The following is a 25,035-nucleotide window of genomic DNA, read 5'->3' as shown; positions in this document are numbered from 1 at the left end:
ATTTGGGGGGATCTGTGCCGGGAAGGAGGATTTGGAGCAGGGGGAGGAATTGTGCTTTGAGGGACACGTTTTGGGGGGATAGATTTGTGCTGAGGGCATATGAGGAGAGGGAGGATTTTAGCTGGGGGGATGGGGGGCAAATATTTGTGCTGGGAGGGGGATTTATGCTGAGGGGTAAGCATGGCAATAAGTGCTTGTTTTTTTTTTTTTGGGGGGGGGGGGTTGCAATTTGACACGGTTGCCCCTCTAGATGTCCCAGCACTACTGATAGGTGGAGAAAGAGAGATGAGCTCGTTGCTGTGTAGCTTCTCCTTTTGCTGTCCAATCACAGGTTGGGGGAGGGGCAAGGCCACTAGGTGCTGCTTAACAGCGACAGAGAAGTCCGGTCTCCTGCCCTGGCAGATTGGGGCTGTGCTGCATGGCAGAGCGGTGTAAATCTCTGCACTGGATGGACAGAAATACAACTCGCTTTCCAGGTAAGCAACTCCTCCTTATAAATCCCATTTATAAAGAAGCTTTAAAGGCAATTTTCTTTCGTTTGCGAGGGGCGAGGAACGAGGGGTGAGGGACGAGGGGCGAGGGGTGAAGGGCAAGGGGTGAGGGACGAGGGGCGAGGGATGAGGGGCGAGGGGTGAAGGGCAAGGGGTGAGGGACGAGGGGTGAGGGACGAGGGGCGAGGGGTGAAGGGCAAGGGGTGAGGGACAAGGGGCGAGGGGCGAGGGATGAGGGGCGAGGGGTGAAGGGCGAGGAGTGAAGGACGAGGGGAGAGGGACGAGGGGCAAGGAATGAGGGGCGAGGGGTGAAGGGCGAGGGGTGAAGGGCGAGGGACGAGGGGTGAGGGACGAGGAGTGAGGGAAGAGGGACGAGGGGTGAGACACGAGGGGTGAGGGACGAGGAGTGAGGGAAGAGGGACGAGGGGTGAGACACGAGGGGTGAGGGACAAGGGGCGAGGGGCAAAGGACGAGGGATGAGGGGCGAGGTGCGAGGGGTGAGGGACGAGACACGAGGCGCGAGGAACGAGAGGCAAGGGGCGAGGGACGAGAGGCGAGGGATGAAGGGTGAGGGGCGAGACACGAGGGGTGAGACACGAGGGGTGAGGGGCAAGGGACGAGGGGCGAAGGGTGAGGGGCGGGACACGAGATGCGAGGGACGAAGGGTGAGGGGCGAGATGCGAGGGACGAAGGGTGAGGGGCGAGACGCGAGGGACGAGTGTTCTGACAGCGAATCGCTCCCCACCTATCAGCGCGGGTCTGTAATCAGAAGCGGCAGGTTGGGGTTCTCAGGCATCCCTGCAGCAGAAAGTCCTGATCCGGGGATATCGGTTCTGTTCTTTGCATACTATTAGCATTTCCCCGCATCGGATTTTCTTGCGTCCTTCGCTGCAGCGTACTGCAAATGCGATTTCTGGGAGAGGCGGGAGGGGCTAATCCTCTACATAGGTCTGTCCGCCTGGCGAGCTGTGCGCTCCGTATTATCTCCAATGCTGGCAGAGGGAACGAATGTTCATTTCCAGACTTCGCCCAGAAGGAACAAAATGTCGCAAATCCCTGATGTGGTCTTGGCTGACTCGAAGGAGCTTATAGAAAAAACTGAGCAGAGCCGTTCATCCAGAGAGTGCGTGTACCGCGTGTACGTTCGTTCTGTGCAAACTCGGCAAAAACAAATGTTCTTTAGGCTCTTACCTCTTCAGAACGAATGTTTATGGGCGATTGTAAAATACCACATTGTGGCCACTAGATGGAGCAAAGGAGCATAGGAAATGCATACATCTTTGTAAGGGTGCGTTCACATGGGCGTTCCATTTTTTTTTCTTCAATTCAGTCACGTTTTTTCAAAGAAGAAACGGATGAGTTTACATCTCTCCCGCCTTTCCCAGAAATCGCATTTGCAGTACGCCGCGGTGAAGGACGTGAGAAAAGCCGATGCGGGGAAATGCTAATAGTATGCAAAGAACAGAACCGATATCTCCGGATGAGGACTTTCTGCTGCAGGGATGCCTGAGAACCCCAACCTGCCACTTCTGATTACAGACCCGTGCTGATAGGTGGGGAGCGATTCGCTGTCAGAACCCTCGCCCCTCGTCCCTCACCCCTCACCCCTCGTCCTTCACCCCTCGTCCCTCTCCCCTCGTCCCTCTCCCCTCGTCCCTCGTCCTTCACTCCTAGCCCTTCACCCCTCGTTCCTCGCCGCTCATCCCTCACCCCTCGTCCCTCACCCCTCGCCCTTCATTCCTCACCCCTCACCTCCTCGCAAACAAAAGAAAATTTCCTTTAAAGCTGAACTCCGGGCAAAACTGCTAAAGACACAAAGGGGATTTATAAGAAGGAGCTGCTTAAAATGAAAAAAAAATGAAAAATTTCAGTCCAACCAGTGCGGAGATTTACACAGCTCTGCCACACAGCACAGCCCTGTCTGACAGGGCAGGAGACCGGATTTCTCTGTCGCTGTGGTGGTGGTGGAATGGTGTGGTGGATCCATTCTGCCTTGTATCAACGGTTCAGGCTAGTGGTGGTGGTGTCATGGTGTGGTGGATCCATTCTGCCTTGTATCAACGGTTCAGGCTAGTGGTGGTGGTGTCATGGTGTGGTGGATCCATCCTGACTTGTATCAACGGTTCAGGCTGGTGGTGGTGGTGTCATGGTGTGGTGGATCCATCCTGCCTCATATCAATGGTTCAGGCTGGTGGTGGTGATGTCATGGTGTGGTGGATCCATCTTGCCTTATATCAACGGTTCAGGCTGGTGGTGGTGTCATGGTGTGGTGGATCCATCTTGCCTTATATCCGCGGTTCAGGCTGGTGGTGTCATGGTGAGGTGGATCCACCCTGACTTATATCAATGGTTTAGGCTGGTGGTGGTGGTGTCATGGTGTGGTGGATCCACCCTGCCTTATATCAATGGTTCAGGCTGCTGGTGGTGTCATGGTGCAGTGGATCCATCCTTCCTTGTATCCACGGTTCAGGCTGGTGGTGGTGGTGTCATGGTGTGGGGGATCCATCCTGCCTTGTATCAATAGTTCAGGCTGGTGGTGGTGGTGTCATGGTGTGGTGGATCCATCCTGCCTCATATCAACGGTTCAGGGTGGTGGTGGTGGTGTCATGGTGACGTGTATCCATCCTGCCTTGTATCCATGGTTCAGGCTGGTGGTGTCATGTCGTGGTGGATCCACCCTGACTTATATCAACGGTTCAGGCTGGTGGTGGTGATGTCATGGTGAGGTGGATCCATCTTGCCTTATATCAAGGGTTCAGGCTGGTGGTGGTGGTGTCATGGTGTGGTGAATCTATCCTGCCTCATATCAACGGTTCAGGCTGATGGTGGTGGTGTCATGGTGGATCCATCTTGCCTTGTATCCACGGTTCAGGCTGGTGGTGGTGGTGTCATGGTGTGGTGGATCCATCTTGCCTTGTATCCACGGTTCAGGATGGTGTGCTGGTGGTGTCATGGTGTGGTGGATCCATCTTGCCTTGTATCCACGGTTCAGGCTGGTGGTGGTGGTGTCATGGTGTGGTGGATCCATCTTGCCTTGTATCCACGGTTCAGGATGGTGTGCTGGTGGTGTCATGGTGTGGGAGATATTTTCCTGGTACTAGCAAGGTGGACCCAATAATGTGGCCAGGAGTTTCCATACCGGCTGGAGAAGTTCTATTTTATGATGTTCCCGTAAAGCAAGGTTCGGAGTAACTTCAGCATCATCAAGCCAAGGAGCTGCCTGCCGTCCCGAGTTTCCGTTATAAAGTAATTTCACAAAATCGGGGACTTGTGACATCTTCTATAAATCCACCACATAAAAAAAAAAAAAAAGAATTTTATTCGGACTGAGAAGTTAATTCTTTCCACCGAGAAGACGTCCCGGCAGCTGGAGGTGCGAAGTCCCTTGTAAAGTTGAGTGACAGATGTCTGACATTGCCCGAGAAGTAGTTATCATTAGGAGTTCTCCAGCCGGATGTGGAGCTCATCTATCTCCGTGAACTCGGAGACCTCTGACAAATTGATTCTGACTCCTCTACAAGGTCTTCCTCTGACACTTCATAAATTTGATGATAACAGACAACAAGGCACGGAGGAAGAGTCCGCAGAACCGAGCTCCTCTCCGTCTGAGCTGGGAGAACTGTACTCCATCTTCGGTTCATAGAGGCAATGAGCTCTGGCACTTGAAGTCCACCAGCGGTTCACGGCGGTTAATGTCTCTTCGCGCCGCATTATTTTCGGCGTCTAATGGATAGATCCGTCAAGGGAAACTTTTTTTTTTGACAATCAGGTGGAAGTGAATTCCATCCGGTTATCACTTTGGATAAATGACCTTCGGTTTGGGTTTCACGGCTCATTTAGCTGAGTGGAGATTTCCGATAAGGGGCCTGGCGTCTCCTCTAATACAGCAAAGGTCTTGCCGGGAAGAAGCGGTCATGGCGAAGGTCTACCATGAGAATTAAAGTCCATCCAAAAATGATATTTTATTTATAGGTTGCAAATAAACACCCCCGGGGCTGTGCTGGGCTCATTATTATCTGAGGTGGCCTATGTTATTATTATTATACAGGATTTATGGCGCCAACAGTTTGCTCAGCGCTTTACAATATAACGGGAGACAATACAGCAACAATACAGTTCAATACAAGAGGGATAGGAGGGCCCTGATCCTGGGAGCTTACAATCTAAGAGGGAGGGGCTAGTGGTACAAAAGGTAGTAACTGGGGGGGATGGACGGGTAGGAGGAGTAGAAGATTCCATTATTACCTGAGAGCAGGATAGGCTTCCCTGAAGAGAGAGGTTTTCAGAGATCGCCTAAAAGTGAGCAGAGTAGGCGATAGTCTGATAGATTGGGGTAGAGAGTTCCAGAGGATGGGGGAGGCTCTGGAGAAGTCCTGGAGACAAGCATGGGAGGAGGAGACAAGGGAGCTAGAGAGTAGGAGGTCGTGTGAGGAGCGCAGAGTACGGTTTGGGTGATATTTGGAGACAGGATTGGTGGTGTAATTTGGGGCGGAGTTATATATGGTTTTATATTTGATTGTTAATGTTTTGAATTGTATCCGTTGGGCAATGGGAAGCCAGTGGAGGGATTGGCAGAGAGGGGTGGAGGACACTGAGTGGAGGCCAGTGGAGGGATTGGCAGAGAGGGGTGGAGGACACTGAATGGAGGCCAGTGGAGGGATTGGCAGAGAGGGGTGAAGGACACTGAATGAAAGCCAGTGGAGGGATTGGCAGAGGGGGGTGGAGGACACTGAGTGGAGGCCAGTGGAGGGATTGGCAGAGAGGGGTGAAGGAAACTGAGTGGAGGTCAGTGGAAGGATTGGCAGAGAGGGGTGGAGGACACTGAGTGGAGGTCAGTGGAAGGATTGGCAGAGAGGGGTGGAGGACACTGAGTGGAGGTCAGTGGAAGGATTGGCAGAGAGGGGTGGAGGACACTGAATGGAGGCCAGTGGAGGGATTGGCAGAGAGGGTGGCAGATACAGAATTGTTAGTAAGGTGGATGAGTCTGGCAGCAGCATTCATGATAGACTGAAGAGGGGATAGCCTGTGATGGGGTCGGCCAATGAGGAGGGAGTTACAATAGTCAAGGTGAGAGATAACCAGGGAGGGAATAAGTTGCTTAGTAGTTTCCGAGGTTAAAAACGGGAGAGTCTTGGAGATGTTGTGGAGGTTGGAGATGTGGTGGAGGTTGGAGAAGTTGCGGAGGTTGGAGATGTTGCAGAGGTTGGAGATGTTGCAGAGGTTGGAGATGTTGCAGAGGTTGGAGAGGTTGCAGAGGTTGGAGATGTTGCAGAGGTTGGAGATGTGGTGGAGGTTGGATGTTGCGGAAGTTGGGGATGTGGTGGAGGTTGGAGATGTTGCGGAGGTTGGAGATGTGGTGGAGGTTGGAGAAGTTGCGGAGGTTGGAGATGTTGCGGAGGTTGGAGATGTTGCGGAGGTTGGAGATGTTGCGGAGGTGAAGTCTACAAGATTTGGACAGTGATTGGATTTGGGGCTGAAAGGACAGATGGGAGTCCAGGATTACACCTCGTACCCTGGCATGAGGACTAGTGGACTATGTGGACTAGTTTGCAGAATTAGGACACAAAAAAATCTAATGGGTCTATTTAAAAAAAAAATGCGTACAAGTGCATAGGATGATGTCTCAAATAATCCCTGTAATATGTCTCATCTGTTTATTTCCTATGATTTCTAGCTCCACCTACTGGCCATAATGCTGAAATCTTCTGATGGAGCTATTTCAGAGAAATACTGCATTATGGCCAGTAGATGGAGCCGATGATCAAAGGGAATGACCATATTAGACACATTACAGGGATTTTCACAGCACATTGAAAATCGTTCATGAAGAGGAGGGGGTTCTTGTTGCGGGGGGCGGCTGGAAGGGGTCTTATCAGAATCTGGATTCCTCGTTTAACAATAAGGACATGTCCGTATTTGATGAATGAGGTCACCCGGGAGACCCCTCCCTTTTGTATATATGAGCTGTCAGTCACCCACTGAATTAATCCGAAAAAAAAAATTCATCCGAATTTCGATTCGGAACAAAACTGACTGCACAGTTGACGTGGCTTGTCGGCAGATGTACTTTGAGAGGGATTTTTTTTTTATTTGTCTGTTTTTTTTACTTACATTTTTTTGTGAATGAGTTGGGGTATTATGTACGCCAATTTGGGAGCCACCTTATTGTTACAGGGGCTTCCAGATTCCGATACACCCCCAATTACAGACCCCCCCAGAGAAACTAGGCCGGGGTTGTGGGGAAAAGGCCATTGTATTCATCAATGGGGACAACATGCTCTGCCAGAGGTGTTTGGTATAGAGTTTCAGGGGACTCCACAACATTTTTGTTTTTTTGGTGTAGGGTCTGGTATGGGGGTCTAGTATGAACTAGGAGGGGACCCCCATTCTATTTTTTTTTTTAACTACCCCTGGTGATTCCTGGCCATGTAAGTGAAGGGGGCGGGTGGTGTCACTGGCTGTTCATATAACAACACCTTATTTGTAACTATCATGAGTTAAGGAGTCAGATGGTGTCACACTTTCAGGCTGCCACCTTAACCTCACCTGATGAGGGAGATGTGTTTCCTGGGCACCTCTTTCAGGTCTCCGATGGAGGTGATCTTGCCGGCAAAGCAGTAGTTGGGGTTGTAGTCCGTCATGATGGTGGATGTTCTCACTTTGCTGAGTTTGTAGTCTGGGCTCTGTAGTTCCATCTGTATGGCCTGGAGCTCCTGATGCTTCCTGCGGTACACTGTAAAGAGGACATTGGTTCATAATGGCCTACTGACATGGAACAAAAAGGGCTCTCTGGAAACTTTCCTTCTAGAGGTCCATGGGCATGAATAAATCATAAACGAATAACAACATCTATGGGGGCAGTCATAAACTCTGGGGTTCAAAGCTCTCATGAAGAACATTGATTGGACATGGGACAAGGTCATCTAGAGCCCAGGGTGAAGATGCCAAAGGGTGTCCCCCAAAAGGTATGAGCATTGTTTGTCAGCAAAAATCACCTCCCCCTCCAAAACAATTCAAGCACTATGGGGGGGCTATAGGATCGCAGAGTTGGGGCTTCACAATTGAGGTGCCACTGGCTGTCAGATTGCCACTGTGCACTGTTTGCTTACCCTCCCCTTACCCAGGGGCGGACTGACCATTTGGAAACTCGGGCCCTGCCCGAGGGCCCGGGGTCAGTAGAGGGCCCCATGAGATGCCCATGGTACCTTTTTCATAGGCTTTTTTGAGTTTGGGCAAGGACACAGGGGCCCCATGATCCCCTATTGCCCGGGGGCCCCATGAGTTGTCAGTCCACCCCTGCCCCTATCCATGTTCTTTGCTGGAAGGAGATGGGGGAAGACAAACAAACACTGCCCAATGGCGATTCGGCCCCAAGCCAGGATAGCTGCAATGGCAGGAGGAGGAGGTGGAGGGGAGAGAGAACACAGCCTGCCCCTTCTCCCGGCTCCCTCCTCCTCTCCAGATCTCGCCGGTCTCCTTAAATGCTAAGCTGACAGGAGTAGTGAAGCTGCGGCCACTACTCCTGTCAGCTTGGATGTAGGATCTCTCCATGCGGTGCCCCCCCCCCACCTCACATGAAACGGCCACGCCCCTCCTGCCCACCCCAAAAGTTCTGCAATCGCTATTGTCTAAAATCTTATCCGAGATCAGCTGTACTGAGAGAGACTTAGATGCTTCGAATCTCAGCTGGTTCAGCAGCGACTGGCCGAGATTCGAATCATGTATGGGTAGGCTGACTGTACCCAAGCTGATCGATCGATCTACTTGAGTTCAAACAGCCTGTCGGATTTTACATGCAATTATTACCAGCTATAATATCCGCTAGCAGTAATCACTGTGTTCTCCTGGCGGGGATGGCTCCTCCCACCCCTCTCCCGGGAGAACACAATGGATCTCCGGCAGGGAGTCCCCCATCAACACTGACTCTTAGCCGTCTATGGCCATCTCCTGGCTGGGATGGCTCCTCCTGCCCCTCCCCCGGGAGAACACAATGGTTCCCCGACAGGCAGTCCCCCATTAAAACTGACTTGAGGCCCTCTATGGCCGTCTCCTGGCGGGGATGGCTCCTCCCGCCCCTACCCCGGGAGAACACAATGGTTCCCCAACAGGGAGTCCCCCATCAAAATTGACTCTTGGCCGTCTATGGCCGTCTCCTGGCGGGGATGGCTCCTCCCACCCCTCCCCCGGGAGAACATAATGGCTCTCCGGCAGGGAGTCCTCCATCAACACTGATTTGTGGCCCTCTATGGCCTTCTCCTGGCGGGGATGGCTCCTCCCACACCTCCCCGGGAAGAACACAATGGCTCCCTTGCAGGGAGTCCCCCATCAACACTGACTTGTGGCCCTCTATGGCCGTCTCCTGGCGGGGATGGCTCCTCCCACCCTTTCCCCCGGGAGAACACAATGGCTCTCCGGCAGGGAGTCCCCCATCAACACTGACTTGTGGCCCTCTATGGCCGTCTCCTGGCGGGGATGGCTCCTCCCGCTCCTCCCCCAGGAGAACACAATGGCTCTCTGCAGGAGTCCCCAATCAACACTGACTTGTGGCTGTCTACAGTATGGTCAGCCTAACTGATATCCCAGTTCGATGGTATCAATGGTCATATGATCACAAATGATCTCAAATGTTCGATTTTTAACAGCCACTAGACCTCTTGTGGAAGGAGAACCTTTCTAAACTAAATGGGTAAAAACTACATTTTACTTTTTGTATTTTCCTACATTTGTACAGTTCTGTAGAGGAGAGGTTCTATAAATAGTAGTGACTCACCAATCATGATCCCTGAGAAAGCCAAGATTAGGGCAGCCACAAGGCCTGAGGTCACAATGGACAATACCAGAGACAGGGGAAGGTGCGTCTCCTGGGCGGACTGAATTTGGTCATCTGAAAAACAGAACCCAAGAATAAATCATGGAGTCCATGGACAAATTCTCTAGACTTGATGGATTATTAGATGGACAGAGGGGAATAGGCAATGTACACAATGGACACCAAAAGTGGACAAAAAAATTGTCAATTCTAAAACATGAACTGGGCCATATATAATATTCTGAGCGTAGGTCCAGGTCATACATCGGTGAACCACGACATTTTGACCACCAAACTCATATTGAGTAGATCCCCTTTTGCCCTCAAAAGACCCCTGACCTGTAGAGGCATGGACTCTAAAGTAACATCCACATGAATGGCAGGACCCGAGGTTTCCCTGCAGAACATTGCCCAAAACATCACACTGCCTCCACCGGCTTGTTCCCATACTCCATCCTGGTGCCATCTCTTCCCCAGGTAAGTCATGCACACCCACTCAGCCATCCACATGATGTAAAAGAAAATGTGATTCATCAGACCAGGCCACCTTCTTCCATTGCTCCGTGGTCCAGCTCTGATGCTCACATGTACATTTGGCTGTGGTTACGAGTCAGCTGGGTACCCTAAGCGGTCTGCAGCATACACGATAAATTACCATGCCCTGTGCCACCTTTCTATCAGAATCAGCATTCACTTTTTCAACAATTTGACCTCCAGTAGCTCTTCCATTAGATCAGACTATACAGGCCAGCCTTCCCTTCCCACCTCCATCAATGATCCTTGGCCACCCATGACCTTGTCACTGTTTCGCTGGTTTTCTTTCCATGGACCACTTTTGATCAGTCCTGACCAGGGGCGGACTGACCATTTGGAAACTCGGACACTGCCCAAGGGCCTGGGGTCAGTAGGGGCCCCATGAGATGCCCCTGGTACCTTTTTCATAGGCTTTTTTGAGTTTGGGCAAGGACACAGGGGCCCCATGATCCCCTATTGCCCGGCGGCCCCATGAGTTGTCAGTCCGCCCCTGGTCCTGATCACTGCAGACCGAGGGATGCAGTTTTGCAAAGCCCCTCAAATCCTTACGCTTGCCCGTTTTTTCTGCTTTCACCATATCAACTTCAGAGACATGTTCACTTGATGCCTAATACACTCACCGGCCACTTTATTAGGTCCATCTGTTCAATTGCTGGGTAACACAAATTGCTAATGGCAATCGCATGGCAGCAACTCAATGTATTTAGGCATCTAGATGTGGTGAAGACGACTTTTTGAAGTTCAAACCGAGCATCAGGATGGGGAAGAAAGGGGATTTAAGTGCCTTTGAACGTGGCATGGTTGTTGGTGCCAGACGGGCTGGTCTGAGTATTTCAAAAACTGCTGATCTACAGGTATTTTTACACACAACCATCTCTAGGGTTTACAGAGAGTGGTCCGAAATAGAGAAAATAGCCATTGAGAGGCCGTTGTGTGGAGGACAATGTCTTGTAGAGGTCAGAGGAGAATGGGCAGACTGGTTCCAGATGATAGAAAGGCAACGGTAACTCATGTCAATATGGACCAAAATCTCTGAGGAACGTTTCCAACACCTTGTTGAGTCTATGCCACGAAGAACAAAGGCAGTTCTGAAGGCAAAAGGGGGTCCAACCTGGTAATAGCAAGGTGGACCTAATAAAGTGGCCGGTGAATGTATATCCCACACCCTTCTAGGTGCCAATGTAATGAGATAATCAATGCTATTCACTTTACCAGTTAGTGGTCAGAAGGTTTTGACTGATCGGTGTATATTTTCATCAAAGCACCAGCCATTGGTCACACTACTTTCTACAGAGGTAACTGAGCAGTTAGTTAGCAGTCTTGAGTCTGAGCCACCTATTTTGCAAAACTAACATTGCTCAGCAGGTACTTGGCAGTATACCTTCCTTGGATCTCAAAAACCTTCCAGTAGCCACTGAACCACTTCAACTTTTCTTGGAGCTGTGACTGTGGACACCAAGGACTGGTAACTCCACTCTATAAAATAAGCACCAGGAAGCAAGCAAGATACCTTCAATTAAGCAACATGGACTGGAATTCCTCACACTGCTCCTAAAATGTCCTTCGTCACTGCCGATGGCAATGAGGAGGAACATAATGCTCTACAGCAAGCAGCTGACCGTCTTACCTAAACAGGTCACTCCATCCTCAGCCAGGACCCTCCCCAGCTCACAGTGACACATCAGCTCCTGAGACTCTGGATCGATGTAACATTCGTCTATCTCACAGTGGCTGCAATTCAGGTCCAGCTTTATCTCCACCTCCCCGTGGCTCTCCGTCACTGGCATAGAAGATCAGAGGCAAAGGAGTAATTATACATTGGATGCAATATATTGTATACATTGTATTTGTTATGAATTATAAAACTATTATAAATGATGTAACCTTGTAAAAGTATGTAGCCAACACATTTTGTTTTAATTTGTACAGTTGGATTTGGTAGAGTGTTGAAGGGTTAAAACCCCTACAAATGTATTACTTGGGATATGGAGAGTTCTCTTCTCCTCCCTATTTCTCCAAACTATGACCTGTGGACCATATCAGGCCCACTACAGGATTTTATTTGGCCGACATGTCACTGCTGGGGAGTAAGAAGGGTTAAATGGCACTCTGGAATCTCATCCATACAGGTTGAGGAGCTCCAGAGTGCATGTTTGGCATAAAGGGAACTGGTCATTCAGTCTTTTGGGACTAGTAAGTCTTGGCATGATTCCCGGAGCTTGGAGGCTTTGTAGAGACTTGGGAGGAATACATTTTCCAATCCTGGGTCTATGTTTGGTATAAAAGGAACTGGTCATTCAGTCTTTTGAGATTAGCAAGCCCTGGTATGGGTCCTGGAGCCTGAAGACTTTGTAGATACTTGGGGAGGGATACATTTTCCAATCATGGGTCTATGTCTGGTATTTAGGGAACTGATCATTCAGTCTTTTGGGATTAGTTAGTCCTGGTATGGGTCCTGGAGCTCAAAAGGCTTTGTAGAGACTTGGGGAGGGATACATTTTCCAATCATGGGTCTATGTCTGGTATTTATGGAACTGATCATTCAGTCTTTTGGGATTAGTTAGTCCTGGTATGGGTCCTGGAGCCCGAAGGCTTAGTAGAGACTCGGGAGGAATACACATTTTAATCCTGGGTTCTTGTTTTGCCCGTAGCCAGCACGCTGATTGGGAATTTGTACACAGCCCTTATGAGTTGCATTGTTGCAATGGTTCAGAGCTCCCCCTCCCCCAGATTCCATGTGGTTGCAACATAGTTTTTAATAAGTTTTTAAAATTTTGTACAGTTGGAGTTGGTGGAGCGTTGAAAGGTTAAAACCCCTACAAATGTATTACTTGGGATATGGAGACTAGTAAGTCTTGGGATGGTTCCCGGAGCCCGAAGACTTTGTAGAGACTTGGGAGGGATACAGTCTCCAATCCTGGGTCTATGTCTGGTATAAAGGGAACTGGTCATTCAGTCTTTTGGGACTAGTAAGTCTTGGTATGGGTCCTGGAGCCCAGAGACTTTGTAGAGACTTGGGAGGGATACATTCTCCAATCCTGGGTCTATGTCTGGTATAAAGGGAACTGGTCATTCAGTCTTTTGGGATTATTTAGTCCTGGTATGGGTCTCAGAGTCCAAAGGTTTTGTAGAGATTTGGGAGGAATACATTTTTCAATCCTGGGTCTATGTCTGATATAAAGGGAACTAGTCGTTCAGTCTTTTGGGATTAGCAAGCCCTGGTATGGGTCCTGGAGCATGGAGACTTTGTAGATACTTGGGGGAGGGATACAGTCTCCAATCCTGGGTCTATGTCTAGTATGAAGGGAACTGGTTGCTCAGTCTTTTGGAATTAGTTAGTCCTGGAATGGGTCCCGGAGCCTGGAGGCTTATTTGGAGTCTTGGGGAAGGATACATTCTTCAATCCTGGGTCCTTGTTTTGCCCGTAGCCAGCACCCTGATTGGGAAGGTGTACACAGCCCTTATGACTTGCGTTTTTGCAATGGTTCCGAGCTCCCCCTCCCCCAGAATCCATGTGGTTGCAACATAATTTTGAATAAGTTGTTGCTGCTTGTACCCCATTGGGGAGGTTCCCCTTCACTTGCTGCCCCGATGCCCGGGGATAGATTTCATGATCTTGATATAGCTGCTGCCCTATCCAGGTAAAACATATCTGGTCTGGGTATCGTAATATGGAGACCATTGCATCCACTGCCAACCAGCCAGCCATGACTCTTCTACACATGTAAGGGGGACTCTGCTGGGCACATATGAATGTAAGGGGGGGCTCTGATAGGCAATCCCTGATGCGAGAAGGGCACTCTTTGATGGGGGGACATTATATAAAACACATTTTTTGGGCCTGCAAAATATTTATAAAATATACGCTGTGGCCTTCATAACGCAAAATGTAGAGACTACTTTTAGGTGGTTACCAGAACATTTCACTCACTTTTTCCTTCAGTGACGATGGTCACCAATGGCAACAGAGTGGTAACTCTCTCCAGCAGGGACACAGACCTCAATAAAAATTTGGCGCAGGTTCTTTCCCTTCCCCACTCTATCCAAAACTAAAAAAAAAGTGTTTACCTTTAGACTCGACATCGTTTTTGTTTTTTTTTGCTTCCCACCATATCTGCAAATTGTCAGGTTCTGGATGTTAACAATCCTAATAGAACAACGACATGCTCTACTGCCAATTACACTTCACGTCCTAGATAGGACTTCCCTCCCAACCAGATATTGTAAAGACTCAGAAACTACGAATGTAGGTCAATACAATAGAGTGTCCACATGAAACTACAGCTGTATCATAGCAACACTGCTATATAACCCAGAACGTGATTCGTTGTAGACCTTTTGTAGAGCCCTGAGAAGGACTTTCAGCATCTTATGAGCAAGAAAGATCTCAGATCATGGCCTTCATGTTTGGCATCATCTAGAGGACCTGACCAGTTGTCTACCGTCATAATTCAAAAGAGATGGGGATGGATGGGTTTGGGTCAAGGTTAGGTCTGTGGCATGGAGACTATCCTTCACTGGGTTCCAGATGAAAGGTGTAGGAAAGGCAAAATAAGATGACAAAATACGGACAGGACAGAGGTCAAGAAAAAAAATCCAGCTGTAAGTCATTCTCCAAAACATTAAAATTCAAGCAGAAGAAGCCAAGCATTGCCACCGTCTATGCCACCTGTGATGACCATGGCCATGTCCTGAAGCAGTCGTAAGGAGGATCACAACTTGGAAAGTCCACAGTAGAGTTTGGAAACATTATTCGTAAACCCTGAGATACCACAGAGAGTATGGATGAGGTTTTTTCTTTCCACCATTCAATTGATATTCTGTAGACCAATTTACTAAGGTTTCAAACTCTTGTTGGGGTTTTTCTGCTGTCTGGGGCTCCACCAGATAGATGGAACTTCCCGTCCTGCCCTGCTGACATAGCCCATTGAAAGATAAAATGAACCACTTCAAGTCTGGACACTTTCCCCTCCTTCCAGTTCGGACACTTTCACCCCCCCTTCCAGTCTGGACACTTTCCCCCCCTTCAAGTCTGGACACTTTCCCCCCCTTCAAGTCTGGACACTTTCCCCCCCTTCAAGTCTGGACACTTTCCCCCCCTTCCAGTCTGGACACTTTCCCCCCCTTCCATTCCGGACACTTTCCCCCCCTTCCAGTTCCGGACACTTTCACCCCCCTTCCAGTTCCGGACACTTTCACCCCCCTTCCAGTTCCGGACACTTCCCCCCCCCCTTCCAGTCCGGACACTTTCCCCTCCTTCCAGTCCGGACACTTTCACCCCCCCTTCCAGTTTGGACACTTTCACCCCCCTTCCAGTTCCGGACACTTTCTCCCCCTTCCAGTCCGGACACTTTCCCCCCCTTCCAGTCCAGACACTTTCCCCCCCTTCCAGTCCTTCCACACTTTGAATGACAATTGCACGGTCATGCAACCCCGTACCCATATTAATTTTTTAGCATTTTTTTTAAACAGATAAAGCTTTATTTTGGTGGTATTTATTCACCACTGGGATTTTTATTTTTTTTGCTATATAAATGAAAAAGTCCAAAAATTTTGAAAAAAAATGTGTTTCTTATAAAATTTTGCAAATAAATAATCTTTCTTTATAAATCTTGGCCAAAATGTATTCAATTATCTTTTTAGTAAAAAAAACCCAAATTAGTAAAAAAAAAAACAAACCCCAAATTAGTTTATAACCAAAAGTTATAATTTTCTAAATTTTTTTTTTACATTTTTATTTTATTTTTTATATTATTATTTATGTTTTATTTTTTTATTTACATCCTGTCGCCCTAGCAGTGTGGGGTCACCATAGTGACACTGGACTACTTGGGGGGGTGATGAAGATTTTTTTTTTTTTTACACTGATTGCTTTTCCACCCATAAAGGCTGTAAAAGCAATCATTCCTCCTTCTCTCTGTCTGCATTCTTGCAGCCATTGAGAAATACTGTGTGAGCTGTGATTGGTCACAGCTTGTCACATGGTACACGGCTGTTGTGAATAGCCCTGTACCATGTGATCTCTGTGATCATTCACAGATTTCACACGTAGTAAGCAATGATGTCAGAAGTGACATCTTGCTTACTACTCTTCATGTGATCGCTGATTGGCCAATCAGCGATCACATGACCGGGTCCTGACACAGAGGTCCCATACAGCGATTGGTGTTCCACTGTGTCCCAGGGACCGCGCACAAGCAGGGAGCAGGGAGGACGTTTATAAACGGCCACCCGCCCCTGCACTGCTCCCATCCAGCCGTTTCTATACATGGGCCAGACGGGAAGTGGTTAAAAAGCAGATTTTGCTACAATTGTAACCTTCATCCCAGAACTCTACCTGCAGTACTTCTTTCTGACCAATAGTTGTCCTCAGTCTCCCAGGCCCAATGACAGCAAAGAGCAGTCAACCAAGCCCAGGGTGTCCTGGACCCGCCCCCAGCATGTTACTAGAGCACGGGTGTCAAACTGGTGGCCCTCCAGCTGTTGTAAAAATAATAGTCCCATGAGGCATTGCAAAAAAACATTGTTGTGTTTCCGATCGATTCTAAGTCACTAATTGAGCTTAGTTTATTTGTTTTCAATTAGATTCAAAAATGTTTCCGATGGAACCGAAAATATTGATCCGAATGCAATGTGAAGAGTGGCTAGTTTTATTCTATACGAAATTCGAATTTTGGAAGACGGCTCTATTCTATTCTATTCTTTTCTGTTCTATTCTATTTTTTTCTACTCTATTCTTTTATTTTCTATACTTTTCTATTCCTTTATTTTTTATTCTATTCTTTTATTTTCAGTTCTATTCTACTTGATTCTTTCCAATTCTCTTGAAAATTCAAATTTTGGAAGGTGTCTATATTCTATTTTTTTCTGTTCTATTTTTTTTTCTTTTCTTTTCTATTCTCTTCCTTTCTATTCTGTTTTATTCTTTTCTAGATTTGAATTTTGGAAGACGGCTATAGTCTATTCTTTTTTTGGTGTTTTTACCCGCAATGTCTTCCATACATCCAATATATAAGGACACATTTATTGTTGAACCCATTTGCACGGCTTCCTTACCTTTGAGTGGAGGGGTGTAGAGGACTCCGAGGGGACTGATATAGGACACCCCATCCCAGCCATCTGCATCTGGACTGTTATCATCCGCCGCGTTGCCGCCTGTCATTCGAAGAATTACCGTCACACATTCCATTTTCTTTTTTTTTTTTTATCAATGTATCAAAATTATTCGGACCGGAACCATATTTACCGATATATCCTCCGCCACCTCCGCCGGAGGAGCAGCCGCCACCACCTCCTCCGAAACCACCTCTAGTTTCCCATCCCCATTTCTTCAGGGCTTGGGGGCAGGACTCCCCTCCGGTACCACCATCCACCAGTGACTTGCCCGCCCACGGGAGCGTGGTGTGGACACTCCATCCTCCTCCCCCACCTGTGCCATTAAAAAAAAAAAAACAGGGGTCAGCATTGACTCATCCGGTGGGTTATCTGTAACCATCTCTTCTATTATTATCCGGTTAGGTTGTAACATGTATGGCCAGCTTGGCCAGTAGGGATGTAGTCAGTAAAATACGACTTACCCTAGGGTCACACCGAAGCGTTTTCTGCCGCATTACTGCCGGATGAGACAATGCTGCCGGTCAACATTGACTCATCCTATGGGTTATCTGTAACCATCCCTTCTATTATTATCCAGTCAGGTTGTAACATGCATGGCCAGCTTGGACAGTAGGGATGTAGTCGGTAAAATACGACCTACCCTAGGGTCACACCTAAGTAATTTCTGCCAGATGAGTCAATGCTGCCGGTCAGCATTGACTCATCTGGTGGGTTATCTGTAATCAACCCTTCTATTATCTGGTCAGGTTGTAACATGGATGGCCAGCTTGGCCAGTAGGGATGTAGTCAGTAAAATATCACTTACCCTAGGTTCACACCGAAGCATTTTCTGCCGGATGAGTCAATGCTGCCGGTCAGCATTCACTCATCTGGTGGGTGATCTGTAACCATCTCTTCTATTATTATCTGTTCAGGTTTTAACATGCATGGCCAGCTTGGACAGTGGGGATGTAGTCGGTAAAACACGACTTACCCTAGGGTCACACCCAAGCAATTTCTGCCAGATGAGTCAATGCTGCCGGTCAGCATTGACTCATCTGGTGGGTTATCTGTAACAATCTCTTCTATTATCTGGTCAGGTTGTAACATGCATGGCCAGCTTGGCCAGTAGGGATGTAGTCAGTAAAATACCACTTAACCTAGGTTCACACCGAAGCGTTTTCTGCCGGATGAGTCAATGCTGCCGGTCAGCATTCACTCATCTGGTGGGTTATCTGTAACCATCCCTTCTATTATTATCTGTTCAGGTTGTAACATGTATGGCCAGCTTGGTCAGTAGGGATGTAGTCAGTAAAATATGACTTACCCTAGGCTCACACCTAAGCGTTTTCTGCCGCATTTTGCAGAAACGCACTACAGTCCATTTAACATGATTTCCTAAAGGACAGGTTCACATCTTCGCATTTTCACCCGGTTCATTTTTTGGGAAGGGCCAGGGACATTTTCGAATGCAAAAAGTTGCGTTTTTGGTTCTATAGACTTGGAACGCTGAAGAAAAGCATGTATTGCATTTTTGCTGCATTTTTGCTACGTTTTTGATGCGTTATCAATCTGCCTAGCAACAAGGAAAGTTAAAAAAAAAAAAAGGCAAGACGCATCAAAAATGCAACGCAGAAACGCCTCAAAAGCAACCTGCATAGGTGTGCACCTAGCCTAACTCCAAATGGTTATAATTTAGACGCCTTCAATCGATCATGACAATTAAATTGCAAAAATTTTGAGCTGCTTGTAAAAAAAAAAAAAAAATTGGGGGGGTTGGTGCCCCTGATGGGATTCACCGATGGCGGTTTTTGTGCTTTATTTTTAGCTGTCCAGTTGCTCGATGTAGAACTCTGACTCGCATTTATATTAAAGTGAATTATAAGATAGTGACCCCCCCCCCCCTTGGAATTTACCTGCCGCCCCGGATTTTCCATTCAAGCCCGGCACAGTGAAATTGTTCTCCAGCCGCTCTGATTGGATGATGTTGGCTTTTGCCTTGTAGGCTCTGCCGCCTCCTCCTGCCGCGATCAGCAGCGGAATGTACTTTCCATTCTCCATCTATGGAAAATCACAATGCAGAGGTATCAGCCGCCGGTCTTCTCCCTTTATTTTTTCTTCTTGTTTTCCAACTTAAAATGTATCAAAAACATCAAAAAAAATTTAAAGATTCGGAGAAAGGTCCAATGGTGGTGATGCCTCTCATGAAAAATTTGCATTTTTGCCTTTTGTTCCTGGGCAGAGGAGGGGGACAGAGTGACCGGGAATGGGGACAATGATGAAGTGATTTTTTTTTGGGGGGGGGGGCTTTAGTGGATAGTGAGGGGGGGGTCTATACTTGGTGGAGAAGGGATCTGTACTGAGGGAGGGGGGTTTGTACTCAGGGAGGGGGCTCTATACTTGGTGGAAAGGGGGTCTATACTGAGGGAGGGGGGTCTATACTTGGTGGAGAGGGGGGTCTGTACTGAGGGATGTGGGCTATACTTGGTGGAGAGGGAGGTCTGTACTGAGGGAGGGGGGTCTGTACTTGGTGGAAAGTGGGTCTGTACTGAGGGAGGGGGATCTGTACTGAAGGAAGGGAGTCTGTACTTGGTGGAGAGCAGGTCTGTATTGAGGGAGGGGAGTCTATACTGAGGGAGGGGAGTCTGTACTGAGGGAGGGGAGTCTATACTGGTGGAGAGGGGGGTCTGTACTGAGGGAGGGGGGTCTGTACTTGGTGGAGGGAGGGGGTCTATACTGAGGGAGGGGGTCTATACTTGGTGGAGAGGGGGGTCTGTACTGAGGAAGGGGAGTCTATACTGGTGGAGAGGGGGATCTGTACTGAGGGAGGGGGGTCTGTACTTGGTGGAGGGAGGGGGTCTATACTGAGGGAGGGGGTCTATACTTGGTGGAGAGGGGGGTCTGTACTGAGGGAGGGGGGTCTGTACTGAGGGAGGGGGGTCTATACTTGGTGGAGAGGGGGGTCTGTACTGAGTGAGGGGGGTCTATACTGGTGGAGAGGGGGGTCTGAACTGAGGGAGGGGGGTCTATACTGGTGGAGAGGGGGGTCTGTACTGAGGGAGGGGGGTCTGTACTTGGTGGAGGGAGGGGGCCTATACTGAGGGAGGGGGTCTATACTTGGTGGAGAGGGGGGTCTGTACTGAGGGAGGGGGGTCTGTACTGAGGGAGGGGGGGTCTATACTTGGTGGAGAGGGGGGGTTTATACTTGGTGGAGAGGGGGGTCTGTACTGAGTGAGGGGGGTCTATACTTGGTGGAGAGAGGGGTCTGTACTGAGGGAGGGGGTCTGTACATGGTGGACAGGGGGGTCTGTACTGAGGGAGGGGGGATCTATATTTGGTGCAGAGCAGTCAAGGCATTTGCCTTGGGCAGCATTTTTCAGGAGGGCGTGGGGGGAGGCTTTATGGATGGATGATTTTTGTGTTGCCTAGGGGACCACAAAACCGAGATACCCCCCCTGGGTGCACATACCAATTAGCACGCATAGTTGGCGCCCGTCGGCCTATGTAAACTGGTCTGTCCCTATGAGAAGTTGCTGGATGGCCTTCAGCTTCCTGTGTTCCTGAGATCCGGGTCCGCTGTACCTGCTTACCTGTGCACGACCCGCTTTGCCTTTGGACTTCATTTCTGCTCCTGCCTCAACTCTGCTCACCGATTACTCTGACCCCGGCCTGTTTATTGGACGATTCTGTACTGCTCTGACCAGCTGTTACTGACCTTGGCCTGCCTTCTGGACCTGCTATGCCTGCTGATTCGGTTCCTCACTGCCTGGTTGTTGCTGACTGCTGCCCGTCTCCCCGTCCTGGTTCCATCTCCTGCTGTGGTGTCAAGCTGCTCTTGCATCCTGTTCCGAGGACTGCAACGACCAGCTCTGCCCACCTATGGAGTGGACATCATCAGCCAGCAACCAAGGCACTCAAGTGACTCCGTGCCCTCTGTCTCCACCTTCAGGAGTGTTGGGCAGGAGGTGCAAGAGAGGCCTCTACTAAGTTCCAGTCTTCACCAGATACGTGTTTGTGAGGATTTCCCTCCTATAACCCCAAAACATGCTGGTTGGTTGCCTGGATTTAGTCCAAATTGGCTCTTATGTAGATGTGTCTGTATGTCTACGACAAGGATCCTCATGGGCGGGGAGGATGAAATACTGTATTGTCTGCACAGCACTGCAGAATATGCCAATGATATACAGTATATATATCACTGGAAGAATAGTGCCCCATTGGAGATATCACTGGAGGAATAGTACCCCATTGGAGGTATCACTGGAAGAATAGTACCCCATTAGAGATATCACTGTAAGAATAGTACCCCATTGGAGATATCACTGGAAGAATAGTGCCCCATTGGAGGTATCACTGGAAGAATAGTACCCCATTGGCAATGTCACTGGAAGAATAGTACCCCATTGGCGATGTCACTGGAAGAATAGTACCCCATTGCAATGTCACTGGAAGAATAGTACCCCATTGGCGGTGTCACTGGAAGAATAGTGCCCCATTGGCGGTGTCACTATATATATATAGTGCCCCATTGGCGGTGTCACTGGAAGAATAGTGCCCCATTGGCGGTGTCACTGGAAGAATAGTGCCCCATTGGCGGTGTCACTGGAAGAATAGTGCCCCATTGGCGGTGTCACTATATATATATATAGTGCCATTATTGTAGATTGTAAGCTCACCTGTTGCACAAATTGTTAATAAGGAAACAATTCTATTTGTATATAAAAGGTCAGAGCCAGAAAATAAATATATTTATTAAAGAATAAAGTATGTGTTCCTGTTATGGAGATGTCAGAGAGCAATCGTCTCTTTGGCCAGAAAGTGAGTCCGAGAGATCGACAACGCCAGCAATAATAATGCGTACGTGGTTGCGGTGGGGGTGGGGGGGTTGCGTAACATGTCAGAACTAAAGAAATACGGGTCATAAAAAAAATTAAAATATTGCTTCTGCCCCTTTTCCCCCTCTTCTCGCCGTTTCTGTTCTGACATTCATTTTTTTTTTATTCGCTCTCAGCGACGTTCCATTATCGACAAGCTGCAACCGTCTTTCCAGTTCGGTTTCCAATCAGCGACGTCGAGCCGCCAGGAGTCATCGTCAGTTAGAGCTGCGGAGAGTTCTTATTGAATTCCGACTCCATTTCTCTGAGAGGAGCGAGAAAATTATTAATGACTCCCGCCTGTTTAATATCCATTCGGAGAAGGAAGCCTCGACTGCGGCACAACGGCGCTTGTCAACCGAGCGCGGAACACGTATTAATTGCCTTGAACTGCGTAAGTGGAGACCGCGGAAGGGCCGGCATTTCCGTAACAACTAATAATTAAAAGTCATATTTCATCGCCGTAACAGAACGCAACAACGATCGGCCAAAAAAATAAAATCCTGTTTACTCAGCTTGGAAAACATGACCCCGGACCCCGCATTCACTATATCCGCTCTCCCCGGACCCCGCATTCACTATATCCGCTCTCCCCGGACCCCGCATTCACTATATCCGCTCTCCCCGGACCCCGCATTCACTATATCCGCTCTCCCCGGACCCCGCTTTCACTATATCCGCTCTCCCCGGACCCCGCATTCACTATATCCGCTCTCCCCGGACCCCGCATTCACTATATCCGCTCTCCCCGGACCCCGCATTCACTGTATCCGCTCTCCCCGGACCCCGCATTCACTATATCCTCTCTCCCAGGACCCTGCATTCACTATATCCGCTCTCCCCGGACCCCGCATTCACTATATCCCCTCTCCCCGGACCCCGCATTCACTATATCCGCTCTCCCCGGACCCCACATTCACTATATCCGCTCTCCCCGGACCCTGCACTCACTATATCCGCTCTTCCGGACCCCGCATTCCCTATATCCGCTCTCCCCGGACCCCGCATTCACTATATCCGCTCTCCCCGGACCCTGCATTCACTATATCCGCTCTCCCCGGACCCCGCATTCACTATATCCGCTCTCCCCGGACCCCGCATTCACTATATCCGCTCTCCCCGGACCCCGCATTCACTATATCCGCTCTCCCCGGACCCCGCATTCACTATATCCGCTCTCCCCGGACCCCGCATTCACTATATCCGCTCTCCCCGGACCCCGCATTCACTATATCCGCTCTCCCCGGACCCCGCATTCACTATATCCGCTCTCCCCGGACCCCGCATTCACTATATCTGCTCTCCCCGGACCCCGCATTCACTATATCTGCTCTCCCCGGACCCCGCATTCACTATATCCGCTCTCCCCGGACCCCGCATTCACTACATCCGCTCTCCACGGACCCCGCATTCACTACATCCGCTCTTCCCGGACCCCACATTCACTATATCCGCTCTCCCCGGACCCCGCATTCACTACATCCGTTCTCCCCGGACCCAGCATTCACTATATCCGCTCTCCCCGGACCCCGCATTCACTATATCCGCTCTCCCCGGACCCCGCATTCCCTATATCCGCTCTCCCTGGACCCCGCATTCACTATATCCCCTCTCCCCGGACCCCGCATTCCCTATATCCGCTCTCCCCGGACCCCGCATTCACTATATCCGCTCTCTACGGACCCCGCATTCACTATATCCGCTCTCCCCGGACCCCGCATTCACTATATCCGCTCTCTACGGACCCCTCATTCAGTATATCCGCTCTCCCCGGACCCCGCATTCACTATATCCGCTCTCCCCAGACCCCGCATTCACTATATCTGCCCCCCCCCGGACCCCGCATTTACTATATCCGCTCCCCCCGGACCCTGCATTCACTATATCTGCCCCCCCCCGGACCCCGCATTCACTATATCCGCTCCCCCACAGTACACAGAACATGGTATTGTACAGAGTGGTCCCTTACCCCCTGCCAGTGCTGTCTGTGTTCCTTCATACTCCGGGTGCCCCCATAGGAAGCCATGTGCTATGACGTGGTACCCGGCAGGCGCGTTCCTAAACTGGGCTGTGTGCGGGGATCGTCAGCTTCCTGTTAAACTTACCTTTCCGTGGAGCGGGTCCGGTGTCACCCCCCTATTGGTTGCAAGCTGACGATCCCCTCAGGATGGATGGGATCTGCGGATTGGGGAGGATAATTTATCCGATCCATTGTGCTCAATCCGCAGATCCGATCCATTCTGCGGGGATCGTCGGAGGGGGTGTCACCAAGTGTTATCGCACCGGGTGACACCAACCCTAGGGATGCCTCTGATGGGACTTGTAGTTTCACAGCAGCTGGAGGGCCGCCAGTTTGACACCCCTGATCTAGAGAATAAAATGGTGGCCATTGCAATTTTTTAATGTCACACGGTCTTTCGCGCAGCGGTTTTTCAAACGCAATGTTTTTGGGGAAAAAATACAGTTACATGAATTTTAATGCGTAGAAAAAAAAACACACAATAGGAAATATAAAAGATGACAGAACGGCGAGTAAACACATATCTAACGTCAAAATTACAATTGGGCGCACAAACTGCGACACTTCCATAGGCGATGCTTTGAACGATTTTTTACAGGTTAGCAGTTTAGAATGACGCGGAGCTGGAACGATTGCGCTCTCTAGAACGTTCGCGGCGATACCTCACATGTGCACCGTTTACATATGCGGGCGCGCAAAGTGCAAAACAATCGCACAAAAAGCTGCGTGCGTGCGCACTGTCACACCTGCACAGGTGTCATCGGAGCTTTAGTGCCCCGCCCCCTCCCCCGACCTGAGATGGAGAACGCAGCTAGAGAAGACGGATGACATTACCTTAAATATGTACGTTGCTCCTCCCCCTCCTCCGCCTCCTCCCGCCCATTCATTCACGCTTCCGTTGACTCTGATCTCCTCTTCAATCACGTTATTCTCTCCAATACAAACCATTTTAAGGATCGGATCAGCCTGTAAAAAAAATAAATAAAAAGTTTAAAAGAGTAAAGTAAACAAACAAAAAAAAAACAAAAAAAAGAAACAAATTAAAAAACCACCAAACATTGTTTCCAAATTCTTTTCCCCCATCAGTAGGGTCGGCCTTGGTGTTTGAGTCGAAGGTCAGTCCGCAGAACACACGAGCGGTAGTGGCTGTTCGCCCGCCACGCCCCACAATGCACTAAGCTCTCGCAGTGCATTGTGATTGGCCACAGCAAT

At 49.3% G+C, this 25,035-nt stretch overlaps 1 protein-coding gene across 1 annotated transcript in view; it reads right to left on the bottom strand.

The window, feature by feature from the left end:
• The window catches only part of LOC149435579 (ALK tyrosine kinase receptor-like), a 264,409-nt gene that overhangs the window by 55,333 nt on the left and 184,041 nt on the right, over positions 1-25,035 (bottom strand). Inside the window, 7 exon segments of the mRNA XM_089662515.1 lie at positions 7,038-7,224; positions 9,262-9,375; positions 11,462-11,614; positions 16,891-16,989; positions 17,081-17,263; positions 18,846-18,990; positions 24,658-24,789. Coding sequence (XP_089518641.1) covers positions 7,038-7,224; positions 9,262-9,375; positions 11,462-11,614; positions 16,891-16,989; positions 17,081-17,263; positions 18,846-18,990; positions 24,658-24,789 — 1,013 coding nt within the window.

This window comes from Staurois parvus, unplaced genomic scaffold (genome assembly GCF_062004578.1).
Source record: "Staurois parvus isolate SC_StPar_1 unplaced genomic scaffold, SC_StPar_1.0 ptg001487l, whole genome shotgun sequence".
In the NCBI taxonomy this organism is placed as follows: Eukaryota; Metazoa; Chordata; class Amphibia; order Anura; family Ranidae; genus Staurois; species Staurois parvus.
Note: the sequence above shows the minus strand (reverse complement) of the source record. Positions and strands in the feature narration are given on the sequence as shown.